At 38.7% G+C, this 17,770-nt stretch overlaps 1 protein-coding gene across 4 annotated transcripts; it reads left to right on the plus strand.

Annotated features, from left to right (window-relative positions):
- Nucleotides 1-13,699, plus strand: LOC121947007 (histone-lysine N-methyltransferase SUV39H1-like). Of its 4 annotated transcripts, none has more exons than XM_042491869.2 (6): nucleotides 1-121; nucleotides 1,101-1,246; nucleotides 2,952-3,611; nucleotides 8,383-8,529; nucleotides 11,629-11,758; nucleotides 13,052-13,699. In XM_042491869.2, the coding sequence occupies exons 1-6, from the start codon at nucleotides 103-105 to the stop codon at nucleotides 13,183-13,185; spliced, it is 1,236 nt and encodes a 411-aa protein (XP_042347803.1). In that variant the 5' UTR covers nucleotides 1-102; the 3' UTR covers nucleotides 13,186-13,699. The 4 variants fall into 4 exon arrangements, with proteins under 4 accessions (XP_042347803.1, XP_042347802.1, XP_087938816.1 ...); XM_042491868.2 differs by having other exon boundaries at nucleotides 5-121; nucleotides 1,098-1,246; XM_088082690.1 differs by lacking the exon at nucleotides 1-121 and adding an exon at nucleotides 140-304 and having other exon boundaries at nucleotides 1,098-1,246.
- Nucleotides 13,700-17,770: the final 4,071 nt, after the last annotated feature.

Consider the following 17,770-nt stretch of genomic DNA (forward strand, 5'->3'; position numbering starts at 1 on the left):
GACCAATGGCGCTCATCCAATCAGCAACCGCTACAGTCTGCTCTGCAGCAGGATCCTCCCCACCAATGTTGATTCTCCTATTTTGGCGGCTGTGTGGAAAACATGGCGGAAAATTTGAAAGGTAACTCATGAGGACTACAAATGATTTTATGTTACATAGTTTGCTTATTTACTTTTGTTATTTGGTTTAGTTTAAGCGCAAATCCCTTAAAGACCTCAAATATGCACGCTCTCTTGTCCTCGAGCTCACACAGCATGAACGAGAGCTGTGGGGTTGTACATTATGGCGACTCAAGGAAACCAAGTTAGTTGTCCGAAGTATTGTTACTTGTGCAGTTTAATGTAGCTTATTTTGTGATGTCATTATGTGCGAGTGAACTTTGAGTAAACTCAGGAATATAATATCTGTTTGAGAAAGCATAGAGGGATAAGTTAGTTTAGCGCTTTGCATGTCAGGGGCTGGCTGCGTGCTTTAGCGGGCGATACTGTTAACGTTAAGCTTCAGGCACCATGCAGCACCACGGAAATGTTAAAATGGAGATGTATGTTTGTTGGGCTCATTTGATGCTTCGGTGATGTTTGTGAAATGTTATGCGAGCATTCTACATCGAAAGTTGGCTGAAGCCTCAGTTTCCTTCTGTGGGACATCTTTCCAATGACGTTTCTCTTTAAAGCACGAGGCGGTTATTCTCTGTTTATAAGGAAGCCTCACAAATTGAAAAGCAAAGTTGTACATCAGAGACAAACGTTTTCTTGCCAATTAACATAACTGTTATTGTACTAAGCAGCACTTAGATTGATAAAGACTGCTTTTAACTTGCGCTCCTCTGTCTCAGTACCATCCGTAACTGCCGTGTTTGGCGCTAAAAAGCGGAGTTATCAGATTGAAAATTAGATTTTATAGAATTAAAGCACTCCTCACTGGTTTATGTATACGCCGAATTTCCCCATGTATCCAGGCAATGTCAGTAGTCATGTGATGTTGCTTTGCGCCTCCAACAGTAAGAGTGGCCGTTTAAATCGACTGACTTTTAAGTGGAGTTTGGTGTAGCCTCGCTGCGTTGGTCACTATTGTTGAGTGAGTTACTGTGTTGCAGCAGAATGCAGCGTGCCTTGGAAGATGTCCTGGGATGAGCTGGAAGCCCTGTGTCGTGCAGAGAAGCTCCACTGTAAAGAGCTTGGGGTGAACAAAGCCAACATCAATGAGTATGATGTGGAATTCCTCTGCGACTACAAGAAGACGAAGGTAAAATGTCTATCAGTATTATACCACCTGACTGTTTACTAACAGCTCTGCTCATTTATGGTACACTGTCAGTGCAAGACATATGCATTACATAGCCTGTGCACTGTGCATTGACTTATGTCAGAGGTGTCCAAACTTTTTGAATAGGAGCCAGATTAGGGAATGTGAAGATACCTGGGGACCAGCTGCTCCTTGCATCACATTGGTTGTTCAGAAAAAAACAAATACACACATGAAAAACGCAACTGTTTCATTTTTAGTGAAAAGGAAATCAACTTTGCACTACTTGTGAAAGCAGCAGCCCTTGCTGTTGACTTTTTGCGTCTTTGCTGTTGTATGGATGGTGTATCTGAATAAATCTGGTCATCTTATACACATCACAACACAGAGGTTACAATTTAGTATATTGGAATATATTGCAATACTGTAAGCAAGGCAATGTATTGTGGTATATTTAAATCCAATTTTAAGGAAAACCATCATAAAGAACACCACCATTTGCATAAGATTTGAGGAGAAACGGTTAACTTTGTAATGCAATCAGAACAGTAGGATGTGTATTTATCACAGCCCCTGTAACAGGCTAGTGATATATTGTAAGGTTGGAGTGGTAGAGTCATATAACTGAAGATGAATTACAGCACTGCTATTTAGCAGCTGGGGATTTAAACACCACACATGTGAGCTTATTATTAGTGATGCAGTATTGATTTTCAAATACACTGTAGCCCAAAACATAAAATTGTGATACTCCAGTGTATCGATATATATATGTATGTATATATATATATATGTATATATATATATATATATATATATATATATATATATATATATGTATATATATATATATATATATATGTATGTATATGTGTGTGTGTGTGTGTGTGTGTGTATGTATGTATGTATGTATGTATACGTATATATAATATATATATTTATATATAATTAACGCATTAACTTTGACAGCCCCAATGTTAAGACTTGTTTATGTATTAAATTGTATATTATATTCTTCTCTTGTACATTTTGGTCAATAGGGAAGGGGGTTATATGGACTACGGTATTTGTATTAGGTTAGTGAATGGAATATTTAGAAACATTTCTAACTATTCCAGGTGCTGTAATGTAAAATGTATCGTAGTGTCTGTTACCTTCTGCCTCGTTTTCCATCCTCTGTCTTGTTTTTGCAAAGAGGCTGCACTGCCGAGAGTTCTATTGTGTTTACACCTGCCAAAGAAACATCAGTTTGTCATGGTCAGCCATGCTTTTGTTTTTTATGCCATCGTGCACCTGGAGCACTTGGAGGTCAGAAGTTGGAAATTTCATCTGGAAAATTCCAACCTCTGACTTAAACTGGAATGCAACATTACAGCCCCTTTATCATGATTTTTTTTTAAAGGAAATTAACTAGTGTTGAGAGTGAAAGCTTTCAGTAGGCAAAGCGAGATAAGTGCAGAAACTGAAGTAACCGTGCACTAAAGAGAAACGGATTTTATTAGATGCTGCAAAAATAAACATTTAATCCAATACTAATAGTTTGAATCATTGTAATCGGATATCTTAAATATTAAGCCTGGTGTGCTGGTTTGGGGCTGTGAGTTGTTAAACCACCACCAACGCTTGTCTGTGTTGATAAAGAAAAGGATACATAAATGAGAAAGAATCCAGAATTGCCCCTAACTGAAGTTGTTGTGTGTTTCAGGATGAGGAGTTCTACCTGGTTAAGTGGAGGGGCTTCCCTGAGTCTGATAACACCTGGGAACCCAAGAGGAACCTCAAATGTGCCAAACTAATGAAACAGTTCCACTTGGACCTGGATCAGGAGCTGAGGCGCCACAAGAGACGCTGCATCCCTAAAAAACTGGATAAGGACGTTTCCTCATTCCTGCTCCAGAAAGCCAAACTCCGTCAAAAACTGCGGCGCTGGGAGGCCCATTTGAACCAGACACGCAACCACCCAGGTCGCATTTTTGTCATCAACGAAGTGGACTTTGAGGGCCCCCCAAAAGACTTCACCTACATCAACAACTACAAAGTAGGCGCGGGTATTGTGTTAGATGAGATGGCTGTTGGCTGTGAGTGTAAGAATTGTTTAGAGGAGCCAATAAATGGCTGCTGCCCAGGGGCCTCCCTGCACCGCATGGCCTACAATGACAAGGGGCAGGTCCGGATCCGGCCGGGACAGCCCATATATGAGTGTAACTCCCGATGCAGCTGTTGCCCCGATTGTCCTAACAGAGTGGTGCAGAAGGGCATTCAGTTTGACCTGTGCATCTTTAAGACAGAGAATGGCCGGGGATGGGGTGTCCGCACGCTGCAGCACATAAAGAAGAACACATTCGTCATGGAGTACGTGGGAGAGGTAAGACCTGCTCAGACACAATATAAGTCATTCTGTCTTGTAATTTTTAACTTTTTGGCTCAGTGAAGCTTTCTAATCACCCAAAAGCCATCCAAAGTCATAAAACACACCAAACTGTCCAGGGCCTGTATTCACAAACATGCTGATAATACTCTTAGAACATTCTGAATTAGCCTAAAAACTTCTGGCAAGGACTCCTAGCGTAGGAGAGATTTAAGAAAATTCTCAGAGTGACTCTAAGTGAGAAAGGGACAGAAACTTTAATCTTAGTAAGGAGGTATGGTTGACCCTGCTGCAAGGTGTGATGCATTTTTTTTAAAGATGTGATTGGTTGTCACAAACACACCCCTCTGTGAGCCTGCAAGTTGTGGACTCCCTGTGGAAATAAAATAAACTGCATCACAATATGAGACTACACTGTTTATGTGATCACACTGCTGCACTGCTGCATTTTTATAGTTACCAGATATCTTTATGTTGTGCTCACTTTATTTTAGGCATTATATCCTTATTGCGTTGGGTGAGAGATGTGAGATAGTCTGATCACCTACAGCCATTATTCCTGCACGATGTCATCTCTCTTACTCACTGCCATCCAGCATTTGGAGAATATCTCTCCTTCCTCTTTTTCTTTCCACCATTTTCTCCTCTGCCTAAGAAACTCCTAAGTCTCTAAAAAGTCCTACTCCTAACAGTTTTCACCTTAGGAGCTCTCAAAGGACTAAGATGCTTTGTGAATAACGGTTTATCTTTACCAGGGCCTTGTCTCAACTTTAAGGAGAAATTCCTAGAACATGTCACAATTATAAGAATTGTCTAAGAATTTTGTCAGTAGGAGCAACTCTTTGTACTAGGAAGCTTTGTGAAAACAATCCCTGAAGTTTACATGAACTGTTATAACACCCAAAAAATACATTTAAGTCTCCTCAACAACTTTACTTCTTGAGGACACTGAGACCTCATAAAAATGTTTTCGGCCATTACTCAATAATCCACACTCTAATTATGGCAACATTTCACACATGTCCTATTGGATATAATGATGAAAGCTGACAATGGTTTATTATTATTTTTGTTTTTACCAGTGCTTATAAAATACTTTTCAAACGGTGCCTTAGTGGTGCCTGAACCAATACTTTTTTTTTTTTTTTAAAGAAAGCACAAAAAGATGCTGGATAACAATAAATTTTTATTTGTAAAGGCAAATTTAACTTGAAATTGAATGTGATATTAACTCTTCACAGTTTAAAGTGTACTTAAATATATAAATATAATAAATTAGGGATATCGAGCAATTAAAAAAAATCTAATAACATGCTCTGTGATAAATTAAACAGAATTAATTGCATATATCAAATTTCCTGTGAAAGTATTAAATTCACATTTATAAGCTCAAATTCCACTCATTTATGAAGTCATGCAAGCTCCTTCATTGTCAACAGCACGAGCCTGCAAATATAAAAATAAAATAATAATAATAAGAAAACTTGTGTCAACAACTGATGGGATTCTGTCAACAGAGACGTTATCACAGGGCTTTTATTTTGAAATGGAGGCAGGGAGGTTTGAGGCAAACAAACATCTTTGTAATTTTGAGTTGGGATCAGTAATTGTCTCCCTAACTCAGGAAAACCTAAGCTGCCAGACACTTCTCCATTATCCATCTATTAATATTATCATAGCAGCTGAGATTGTCAATTGTAATCACTAAAATAGGCCTCATTTACTAATATGTGCATAGAAACGTTCTTATCCTGTGTATAAAATAAGTGTACTTGCAAAACTACCATCAGATTCAGGACAGGTGCATTCCAGCTGATTTTGTTCTTACCTCTGTGTGTGTCGACTCACAGCTAGTGAACATCCTATTCTCACTATACATATGCATGGCGCCTCAGCTTGTTGTGCTCAAACATTTGACCAGAATGACAAAGAATAAAACTAGACATTTCTAGTTTTGATTTTATGAGTAAAAACTTTTTTTTAGTTTTTGAAAATATCTACATTGTAAACAACTAATCCGTGTTGAAATCATGAATACATTGGAGTCTTGTAACTTCAATTATTTAAAGAATATGTTTCATCTTACAGAACCCACTGAGAGTGAAACTTGTTATAATGGTTCTGTCGGTGATGTGACTATGTTTTTGTTCTGTGCTCTGCACAGACCTGACACCTGCTCGTCTGCAGCTCTCTGAAGCCCAGAAAATTGCATACCCCAGCTGTACAGTGCAGCAGTTCGCTTGTTATGAGAGTGAAAATAACAAAGGTCTCCAGTAGTAGGGGCTCATACAAAATAACAACCCTGTGAGTAACTTGAGGACAGGTGGGTTTTTGTGCTCCCTGCAAACTGGTGTCTGTTTTTAGTCAAAGATTGTTCATGAGATAAAAAGAAGCTTCGTTCCATACGCGGCTGTTTAACACAGAGTGCACTGAATGTTTCTGTAGTTCCAACAGCTTCAACACAGGGGTAGGTCTTCTCTACCTCATCTGTTCATGTCAGTTTCTCTTCCTCAAGTTAAACTTTGCTCAGTATTACATCAATAATTGAAGCATAACAAGGTAGTAGTTTTGATTCAGGATCAAATAGCTTATGAAAAAATAAGATGTGACTAATTAAGAAGACTGCAGTCTTTGTGTGTCAGATACATATTTAATCAATATTTATGATCATTTAAATTTGATTTAGATTTGAGCAAAGAACTTGACTGAGATATATCCCTTTTTTCTGCTTCAAGATGTCAGTTTTGTTGGCTGATATTTTCCACATAAAAAAAGATCAAAATCAAACGAAGAATTCCTGATGTAATTGGTTATTTAGAGAAGTTAGGTGTTCTATGGAAAGGTGTGTCTAATATTTTTTTTACCCATTCTTGTAAATGATGGGAAAAACACACTAGAAATACCTTGAATATATTCGATACTTGAGCTAGGTGATGACACAAAAAATGGTTCCGATTAGGGCTGGGTGGTATGGCTTTGAAATAATATCACAATATTTAAAGGGTATATAGGATTCAAGATATATCAATATAATTTAAAATTTACTTAACTACTAAAATACAAAACTATTGAATGGACTGCATTTACGATAAAGTTAAAGTAGCTATTGTCATATAATAATAACTTATAATAACATTTAACATAATGCAGTTACAAGGAATTTCCATAAAGTACTTTTGTAATGAAAATTGAAAAAGTGTTGTTATAATTAAATCACAGCGGAACCCATGGTACTTTTATTTTGAAGAACCGGTTCGCCTCAGACAGGAAGTGTTGATGTTTTGCTGTGGACTTGAAGCTTCCGTTCTACAGTTGGACGTTAGCGTTAGATACAGTGAAACAGATACCGCGGCACCTTTAATCCGTGAGTAATCATTCATTCATTTGTGAGCGGGCAGCAAACTAACAGCTCTCCAGTTTATATATTACTAATATTTGGAAGTTGCTCTAATGTTCCATGGTTGCAAAATGTGATTTAATAGTCACAATCGGAGCTCTGCAGATACAAACATGCCCCACTTGCTCGCACTACAGCCACCAGTACTCTTAAGCTACACTATTACCACAGCGCCGTTTAACTTGATAATGTATTCTCTGTAAGCTGGAAACAAACTGACAGCTCTCCAGTTCAGACAGTGCTCCATGGTTGCAAAATGTGACTAAATAGTCACGGTCTGGAGTCCTGGTTTGTGTGTGTTTCGGTGAGAGGCAGAGAGTCGTAGGAAAGAGCAAGAGAACCTAAAAGTCGGTGGCTATATATATATATATAAATGTTATATGTATGTTATGTTATAAAAACTACCCAACATTTGCTTGATGTACGCAATATAGTAACTTTATGTATCGTACGTGGCAAACGCCGCGATGCCCGAAACATACTGTATATGTCGCCCATCCTTCGTTTTGATCTGATAACAAGTAATTCAGGGTCAGTATCACCGTTACTGATACGATACTTTTATATAATAAAAAAAAGTCTGTGTGAACGGACTCTGTCAGTGAACTCTGTCTCTCTGGCAGCAGTCTGGATGCTCAGGCTTTTCGCTCCGCCTCTCTTTTTTTCTCTTGCAGCATGCTTTCTCCTCCTGATTTTATTCCTCTTTTATGAAGCTATCACAGCTATTATGTGTTGGATTAAACTAGTCAGGGTGCACACCGTGATGCGTGTATGACGCTTAGCTCGGGCGTACTTCCTGCATTGACTGTTTGCGGACTGCTACAATTTTTGCGGACATGCATGTGGTTCTATTTATGGTACAGTTGAGAGTCCATGCCAGCCACGAGCAATAAACGGGAGGGCTGGGAGGCGACTTTACCTTCCTCCTCCTGCGGACATCAGGTGAAAATGAAACTAAGAAGATGTTGCTGGGTCTGCTGTATTTAGTTTAAATGCAGACAACAATGGAGCAGTGGGGGAGCAGGAGAAGGAAAAGAGTAGAAGAGAGAAACAAATCCCCTTTTTGGTATCGATCCTGTTGATTTTTATAATGAAAATGTAGTATGGAGAGTATCTGTATTTTGGTATGGATCTGCCCACCTCTATTCAATACACGGTTAATTTACCACCTCTGACAAATATGTCAGCACAAACAAACCCCCAACACAGGTGGACTTATTGTTTGCAGTGCTCCTCAGGTAGATGTACAGATTTTTTTTTTGTAGTTACTCAGTGTCCATATTTCGTTCTAGTAAATATTTGAAGTGGAAATGTTTTTTTGATTTGTTTTTTCGCTTTTGTTCCAGTGATGTCGTGTTTTCTGTCCTCCAGATCATCACAACAGACGAAGCAGAGAGGAGAGGTCACGTGTATGACCGCCAAGGCTCTACTTATCTGTTTGACCTGGACTATGTGGAGGACGTGTACACAGTGGACGCAGCTCACCAAGGCAACATCTCCCACTTTGTCAACCACAGCGTGAGTGTCTTTACACAGGTTACAGAGTAGCAGCTTGGTTCAGAGGTTACTCTTTGTCCTCTGGTGGGGCTGTTCAATTTCACATTCATTTGGGCCAGCACTTAAAACCAGGAAATGTTGATGGGCCAGACATTATAGCTACCTATTGTAGCAGTTTAAATAGGGGACTTATTAATTAATTAGCAATTAATTAAAAGTATTAATTAATTAATTAATAAATATCAAAATACGTAACTATAACTCATACTGCAAAATTATGACTCAGAAACATGAAGTAGAGTAATGGGACTCAACTTTGGCTATCAGGAACAATAAGTTTACATTAAAAATTAGAGTTTAAAACCTCGGAGCACCACCCATTAAAACAGAAAGGTTGATAGACCATGTTGCCTTTTAAATTAATCTAGTCTCATAATTTGAAGTTTGCTACAGAGTTCTTTTTCCAGGTGTACAGGGGACCTGACATTATACACACAAACATCACAAGATCAAGTGTCTTTATAAATGAAAGGTTTATTAAACTACTCACTACACAGCAAAACTCATAGAAAGACTACAACTGAATGAGTTTAAGAATAAGTATAGATAAATGATGAAACAGTGAATAAAATGACTAAATAAAAAATAAACTCATAAATGAAGCAAAAATAAAAATGAGGGGATGAAAACCAGGGAGGAATTTAGATGTGACATCTGGACCTGATCAGGTGCACTGAAATAGTGCAAGATGGTCAAGCAGATGAAAAGTTAAGATCAAAGAAAAGGTAATGTCAAGCATTGATCAACAGCAGAGAGGCAACCTATCCCATAAATCATTGAGGGAAAAGATAAAGAAGAGGCCTGATCAGAGAATAACCCATAATCGTATTAATGGGAGATCCTAACCTAGGTCTAACACTTCCTGTGTGTCCCGATCATTTAAAAGCATCAACCCCATAAAAGCACAGGAAAGATCGTTTCACCTTCCTCAGAAGTCTCGATGCCAGGGAAAAGGTTCACTCTGGAAAGTTGCAGTGTGGCCTTTGTGAGGACACTGGACGGGCAGCTCGGTTACGCTCGTGTGGTTCCGGTGGCTGGCCTTGATTAGTTTGAACGTTGCAAACTTGGCTTGAGTTCGATTCCTCTATCTCTCTCACTCCATAAACAGCTGGATCATCTTCTGACACCTCATGTGGCTGAGATGAGATCATGATGACAGCTTATCAGGTTTTGTTTCATTCGAAGTCTCTCTTTGTCTCACAGTCTCTCTCGTACAAAGTCCTCTGGTTCTAAATCTTCATTTAGAACATGTGTAGCACGGACTGTTTCAGAAGTTCTTCCTTTCAAGGTAGATTAACAGCAGCTCACAGCATCTCAAGGCTGCAGCACAAGCAGGCATCCCCCCCACACCCCTGCCTTTGAGGAGGGGGTGTAGGGGTGTGGGGGTGGGGGCAAAAGTCCAAAAGCACAAAGCCGAAAAAGCGCCAAGAGCTAAAGTCCTTCATCTTCACTGGGGTTATAAAAGGGGTGTGGTGCTTGACCATCAAAACAGGAAAAATACACTCCTCCCTTCTATCACTTCTACTGTTTTAACTGTCTAGATCTAATTTCTTCCTTAAGTGTTGACAAAGTTCACTACAGGCTTTCAAATCTTCAATATTTAAAACCACGATCTCTGCTGAGTGATACCAAACACTTATGAGAAAACCAAATAATTCTTTGGCAGATCATTAACTAAGGAAAACAGTAATGGTAGTAATAACCACATTTAACATACATAATGAATATGTGTTAAAATAAGTAAGTGTAATACTACGGTATCAAAACACTCTGATATAATTAAAGGTTATTAAAGATCTTATTTGAGTAAAGGTATACAAGTACTAGCATCAAAATATAACAAAGTATGAAAGTACTTAATATGACCAAAGGTCTATTAACAAAACCTATAATTAGAAAATCACAATTCACACGATTATAAAACAATACAGCATCTGTACACAACAGTGTAAAGGAAGGATAATTATGCTACAGATAAAGAAGATGCATATCAAAATGCAAGTCTGCATAAGAGTCTTTCCATTCAGTGTGTAGCAGTGCTGCTGGCAGAGGGTTACGAAAGGTCACACCCCTCCACACACACACACACACACACACACACACACACACACACACACACACACACATACACACACACACACAGGCACAGCTTTTTGTTTGTGAGTTTGGCCTCAAAATCGGCATGTAAGCAAAGTTCCAGTTCTGTAGGTATGAGACCTCCACACAACATTTCAAAGTATGTTTTACTTTGAATACGAAATCTGTTAATGTGGTCCTCTCTTACAGTCTGGAGATGTGTGGGTATGTCACGTGTTGGTTGCGCAAAACAAAAGCATAAATTGTCAGTTTCTATGATGTAGGGATCTCCTGATGTCTCCCTGAGTCTTTGCAGGAGCTCAGTTGACAGCTCCTTGCCCCAAATGAGTCGTAAGTTAACTCAAACTGTTGGTCGGGCAATAAAATCTTACGTAATTTAGTTCTGCTTAAAAGAGTCGTAAGTTCAATAAGGCAGTTAGGTCCATTAGCTGACCCCGAGGTTCATCTAAGGAATCTCCAAAAGAAGTTTCAGTTTTGGGTAGGTATTTGAATATCTTCTTATCAAGAGTTGTCCTCATCACCCACTACACTATTCAAAAATGTTGTTTAGTTTTTGTTAATTTGTGTTTGTTGAAAAATTACCATTAATATAGTAAAAAATATCTTTTGGCAATGTTTATCATTTCAGTTTTTGACATTCAAAAAAACCTAACTTGGTCACAACTGACCCAGGCACATCCTACCATCGTCCCTTGTCTGTTTGATTATTTTTATGTGGATACATCCTGTTGGAGAGAATTTTACATCTGTTCAGTTGTGTCTTTAAACAGAATCAAAAGTCTCTGGATGCACAGCAGCATGTCAAATAAAGGACTAACCTCCAGTGACTTGTAGATGACGTTACTAGCAGTGTGTGCATAAATTATCCCCTCCGCAGCTCTTACACATCGGAATTATGCTATTACTTTCTGTTTGAAAGCATAGTCGGAAAGGCCCCTGACACAACTTTTGTTCTTTTTGCAGTGTAACCCCAACCTGCAGGTTTTTAATGTGTTCATCGACAACATTGATGAGAGGCTCCCAAGAATCGCCCTATTTTCAACACGGTCTATTCGGGCAGGAGAGGAGCTCACCTTTGACTACAAGATGCAAAGTAAGTGCCTTTATTGAACTGATTTATTTTCAATTTAGTGTTGGCACAAAAGCTGATATGAGAGAAGCTGTAAGAGACAGTCAGAGAGGGGGCGCCTGGTGGCTTAGTGGTGGATCGGGCGGCCCGTGTACAGAGACTGTGTCCTTGCTTCAGTGGCCACGGGTTCAATTCTGGCCTTGGCCCTTTGCTGCATGTTGTACCCTCTCTCTCCCCCTTTCATGCTTAAAACTGTCCCATTGATTAAGGGCAAAAACGCCCAAACCATAATCTAAAATAAATAAATAAATAAATAGTTTCACAGTCTAGTCCTGTGACTACACACCCATGGAATAATGATATCCAGTTCTTCCTACTGTGGTCACTAAACAAGCAGGTCTCACTAACAACAGTGTAGTATTGTTCCGAGCTGATCCCAGATCAGTATCTGGGCAGATCTTGGCATATTTTAATAGACTGATGTCTGCAAAAATAAAGATAACCAAAAGTCTGAGCCATTTTTTACTGAACTTGACTGGGTTTTGTCCCCTCAGCCCGGTGATGTTGATAGTGACAGACAGTGGTGGCAAAAGTATCTAGACCCTCTACTTAAGTAAATCTACTAATCAGTCCCTTCAGGATTTCACAATGTTGCAACAACTAATGCAAATTCAGCCAATCCCTGTGAATTCTGCACAAACTTGCAATTTCGTCCAGTCACTACAACTTTACTGCAAATGTGACTATTTAATATGGGTAAAATCTCATTTTATTCTAGAGCTACATTTAGCGTATCAATTTGCCCACACCCCCTTTCTCTCTGTTTATCATGAGACTGCCGCTGCACCTGTGACTGTCACACAAGCTGACAGGAATAACTGTAAGCATCACACAGCTAAAGTTACCCAAAGTTTATCAACAGCTCAACTCTGTCATTAGACTGTTGGTATGACATTATGGGGACAGTGTAATGGCTCAGTGTTTCATGTATGCCGTTGCTGTTGTGTTGCTCAGGCCGGGCAGAGAGAACAGCTCATGTAGATGGCTCTTCAGCCCTAAAATATAAAAAAATATTACTAATTTTCATTAAACACCGTGGTAATAGTTACAGAGTTAGGAGTTTTTGTTTTTTAACCGAATTCACTAATTCTACTTCTTGAGTGTGTAAAGATGCCTTGAAGGAAAGGACACCATCACCCAGACTGTGCCCTTAACAGCAGTCTGTATGGGAGGATACATTTGTGAGGGCTCGTGTTCAAGCAAAGTTGCTGGCTTTTCAGCTAAGCCCTCTCCAACCTAACTCCTTTCTGTTTCCAGTTGACCCTGTCGACACAGAGAGCACCAAGATGGATTCCAGTTTTAGTCTGGCAGGGCTCCCCAGCTCCCCGAAGAAGAGAATTCGAGTGGAGTGTCGGTGTGGATCGGACTCCTGTCGGAAATACCTGTTCTGACAAAGAACTGCAGAGAACAGTCAGCTTTGAGAAGACAGGGACAATTTGTTTGATTTGTATATGAATTTCTGTTTCCTTTTTGTTTTTTATATGCTGAAATTTACCATCAAAAACTCACGTTATGATAACAAACTTTATGATTCAAGACCATAATCCAGAGTTTCAGTCTTATGATTTTTTTTTATAGAATGCGGAGTTTCTTGGTTTCTAATGTATTGAAGGCTGTATCAGTGGATTATCTGAATTCCTTATTCCAACAATTTAAAATATCTACTATAAAAATAGATATGCGAGCATGCATATTAGCCCATCCCCAAAGAGTGCAGCACAAGATTAAACAACCATTTACCTTTTTAAGTCAAATATTTTCAGTGGTTGCTTTCTCTGCAACATTAAATAGATGATTCTTTTACAGTGTGTGTATATATAAACATTTTAGTTATTAGTGCTTGAGGGTGTGACTTTCTTATAGGTGGAGAACAAAAACAATGTAAATAAATGGCTTTATATTGAACTGACGCCTTCATACTTTTGTGCTTTCATGCAACGTTTTAATCCTCACTTTAATAGCATTCAACACTTTTAACCACTGGGTGGTGCTTTTGACCAGTTATAGCTATTAGCACATTATACAGAAAGTGTTTGAAGTCACTTCCTGGAGTACAATTGTTGGCATTTCTATTTCTTTGTATAGTGTGTCTGCGGGTCCTTAATGTCTCAAATGTACCTGGTGAGAAAATGTAGATGAACCCAACTCCCTCTAATAGCAATATTCCTATACCAAACCCGCCTCTGCCATCTCACCATACTTACCTAGGATGCTTTCTAAGAAAGAGACAATTTGCCAAAAAAATTGATCTTAAATTTGGTTAAAAATTAAATCTTTTTTTTTTTTTTAAAAAAGTGTCTGATACCTGTAGACACGCTCTTGTAGAACAACTCAAAAATACGTCAACTGTTCTAATACGACACTTGCTTTATAAAACATGATTAGAAAATAAAATGTAGAAAATGTTAATTGATGTTTTGCAGACATGTTCAGGAAGGGCAGGTGACCCTGCAGATGAAATGGGATGACAAAATAATACATGACAAATGAAAATGAAGCAAAGCATCAGTCCACCAATACTTTTCAAAGTCATGTTATGAGTTTACAGATGCAGCCAACCTCCTCCATGCTTTACCACTGTGTTCACTGTATTCATTACATGGCTTTGTGAATTCTCAGTTGGACAAAGACTGCATCCATGAATAACAAACAGTTTCTATGGGTAAATAAACCCCTTCAGGGAGATGCAGTATCCTTTACTGTGTAACGGACGTGCATCACCCTGGCAGGGTTCATTTCACATCATGACCTGCTCACTGTAGAGTATCCTTTACATTGCAGTTCTTCCCCTTCCCAAAAACTGTCCAGTAAATACGTCACACATACCAAAGCCATGCAAAGCTGACAATCTTGCAGTGGGCAAAGGACATGAGACAAGTTAGCAACAAGCTAGCAAGCCACTTTGTGTGTGTGTGGACCCTGGGGGGGTGGTCTGGCCAAGGGCACCAAATAGGGGTTCAGGTCATGAAAAACCTGAAAAAGTCATGGACTTTGCGAATAGCATTTCCAAGCCTGGAAAAGTTTTGAAAAACTAATTTTGGACTGGGAATATTGTTCCACACACCTCTACAATAACACATGATGTGTTTGTTTTTACAGTTCTAGCTGTGATAAATGGTGTCATTTTTGGTTTAAGGCAAACAATAGCCAAATTAAAAGAAAAGAAATTGCTCCAAAATTTTAAAGGCAAAAAAACCTGTCAAAAGTATTTTCCTTTTTAAAAAAAAGCCCACATCTTTCAAAGAAAAAAAAAACATTTTAAGAAAAAAAGAAAGTTGCCAAAAAAAAAAAAAAAAAAAAACAAGTGCTCGTCAGATTAAAAGTCAGACCTTGAGAATTCTCTTAAAGTTATGGTAAGTAGTGCAGTTTCTTAGTTTAGTTGATACGACATAAATTACTCTTTGCCGAACTTATCATGCTTGCAGCAAACAGTGTTTCTAACTACTTGCTGTTTGCTGGAAGAGCCCCATAAACACTGGTTATTTTCATACTGACATAATTTATCAGAACAAAAGGTGGACAGAAAACATGGGGCAAGAGCAGCAAAATGCTGAAATCATGTCTGAGGTGGGCTAAGTAAAAGTTGACGCTTCAGAGCATTTCGACCAAAAATAAATAGGTTCAGAACCTGAAGACTTGGTTTTTAGCTTGAACCAACAAATAGCAGGGTTCCATCAGTGGGTGGGTCATGTTCTACAGGTTAGAAATAGAGGATGGAAGAAGAACACATCAGGGCTGGCTGTGGATCAGAAATAGACTGGGTTGTCCTCTAATTGGAAGGTCAGCTGTTCGATCCCTGGCTCTTCCAGGCAACATGTTGAAGTATACTTGGGCAAGATACTGAACCCCAAATTGCTCCCAATGCTGCTTTTTTGGAGTGTGAGTGTGTGTGAATGATTACTGAGTAGCAGGTGGCACCATGTACGGTAGCCTCGGCCACCAGTGTGTGAATGTGACATGTAGTGTGAAAGTGCTTTGAGTGGTCAAAAAGGCTAGAAAAGCGCTATACAAGTGCAGTCCATTTACCATTTTACCATTTACAAATTGTGTCAATATTTAAAAATTATGTGTAATTAATCTGTAAAACAACGGAAGCCCAAAATTGCAGTTTAATCATTCCACAAACAGCAACCATGGATTACCGGAACCATCGGGGATGCCATCTGGTGGTTTGGTACATACTGAATGTGGATGAGCTTGAGTAAACTAATGGTGATTAGCATCATAGACGAAGTGTGCCAATAAGCTTAATGATGGTTTTGTTAGTGCAGCTCTCATAGCTCCTCCAATGAGAACAGCAGTGAAGTGAAGTATTTCTCTGGCCGTTTACAGTATACCCAACTATCATTCAAAACCCACTGGAATATATATTTGAATATCCACTTCCTCTTCAGTAACCCACCCATCTGCCTGGTAGTGCAGCCACCTCATCAGCTACCAGGACAGCACTGGCTGACAATGTAGGCCAGACTGGAGTTCAGTGTGTCCTTGGTATAAGTCAACCATCTAACCGTAAGAGTGTCTGCCTCACCTCATGTGGCAGGGATTGCTTTGGATTTGTGGGATTTGGAGGATCAGGACTTCCTGAGCTCCAGGTGAAGAGACACAGGTGGTGGATGTCAATGGAAGGTGAACAGGCCGTGTCAGCCAGGTAGTTTGGAAAATGCCTGGCTCTTATTCTTCATGTGTTTCATGATGGCAAAAATCAAGTGATTTCTCAACCCAAGTCTTTCTGATAACAATACTGATGCCCAAATGTGACCTGAGGGAGTCTGGTCTCTGTCTGTTTCTCTTTAACCCTTTGAAACCTGAGCAAATTTGCTTGATTTCTTAAGAAAATGCAATTAGCAACCAAAGAACCAAAACTGGAACAAGAAATTCATAAGAAGCAAAAGAAAATTACCTGAAAATTAGTTTAAAAAATATTTATAATATATACATGTAACTGTGATAATAATCAATAGAGCAAGGAAATAGTAAAAAGTGCAAGAAAATGATCTGAAAATTATTTAACAAATAAAATAAACAATGAAAAAAAACAAAAAAACAATTATGTTGCAGAATTGTACCTTGGACATTTTTCACAAGCTTTTTAATTCTTTCAAATCAGTTGATGTGTAATTGCTGAAAGCAGCTGAAAGTCAATTTACTTGAGTTCACTGTAAAAACCTAATTGTCAGTTAATATGAAAGCTGTGACAGCAATTGATATAACCTATCAAACTACTTTCTACCAAAGAAATAGTTCCAATAAAAACCTGACAGTGAGCTCTTATTATTATTCAGAGTAAAATTCTTTGCACAGAGTCTGTTTTTTTCATCTGAAGTTGTTGCATGTCTTAAAGTAGATACAGCCTCATGTTGTGTCAGTCACATTTGCGGCGTATCACACAATTGTGAAAGCTAGCTTTTGGAGTCGGGATCTTATGCCAAAGTCACTGCATTTTCACAACAAATAGAACAATAAAATGCATCAGTTTCGGTGTGCAACATTTCCGTGCTTAACATTTTTTTAGTATGACAGATTAAGGCCTTAACTGTGGACTGTCTCCGGAATAAAATGTTAATATATATATATACACATACATACATACATACACTCACACACACACACACACACACACACATATATATATATATTTCTGCTGTGAGGGGAAATCTCAGAGACAAATAAACCAAATATATATATATATATTTACCTTGCCACCAGTGGTTAGTGAGGTCTGTGGAGTTTGGGGAACCGACCTTTTAAGTTACCAAAGGTAACAATGGTGTTACCCATCATACTTTACCATCATCATTATCATTATCATCATCGTTGTCGTCATCGTCATCATCATCATCATCATCATCATCAAGATCAAGCTTCCAAAACAGGATGTTAAATGCATATTCCTCTACATGTTTTGTATGCAAAATGGATATACCGTCACACCCAGGATTTGTGGGAAGATAGGTAATCATAATAATCTTCTGA

Source organism: Plectropomus leopardus, chromosome 9 (genome assembly GCF_026936395.1).
Source record: "Plectropomus leopardus strain MGB_pleo_1.0 chromosome 9, ASM2693639v1, whole genome shotgun sequence".
NCBI classification, from domain to species: Eukaryota; Metazoa; Chordata; class Actinopteri; order Perciformes; family Serranidae; genus Plectropomus; species Plectropomus leopardus.

Bases quoted from the DNA above. Each gene is read 5' to 3' on its own strand.
- LOC121947007 (XM_088082690.1), top strand. From the start codon at position 142: ATGATTTTATGTTACATAGTTTGCTTATTTACTTTTGTTATTTGGTTT. The intron at 305-1,097 runs GTTAGTTGTCCG...ACTGTGTTGCAG, and splicing joins TGGCGACTCAAGGAAACCAA to CAGAATGCAGCGTGCCTTGG. The intron at 8,530-11,628 runs GTGAGTGTCTTT...TTCTTTTTGCAG, and splicing joins CCCACTTTGTCAACCACAGC to TGTAACCCCAACCTGCAGGT.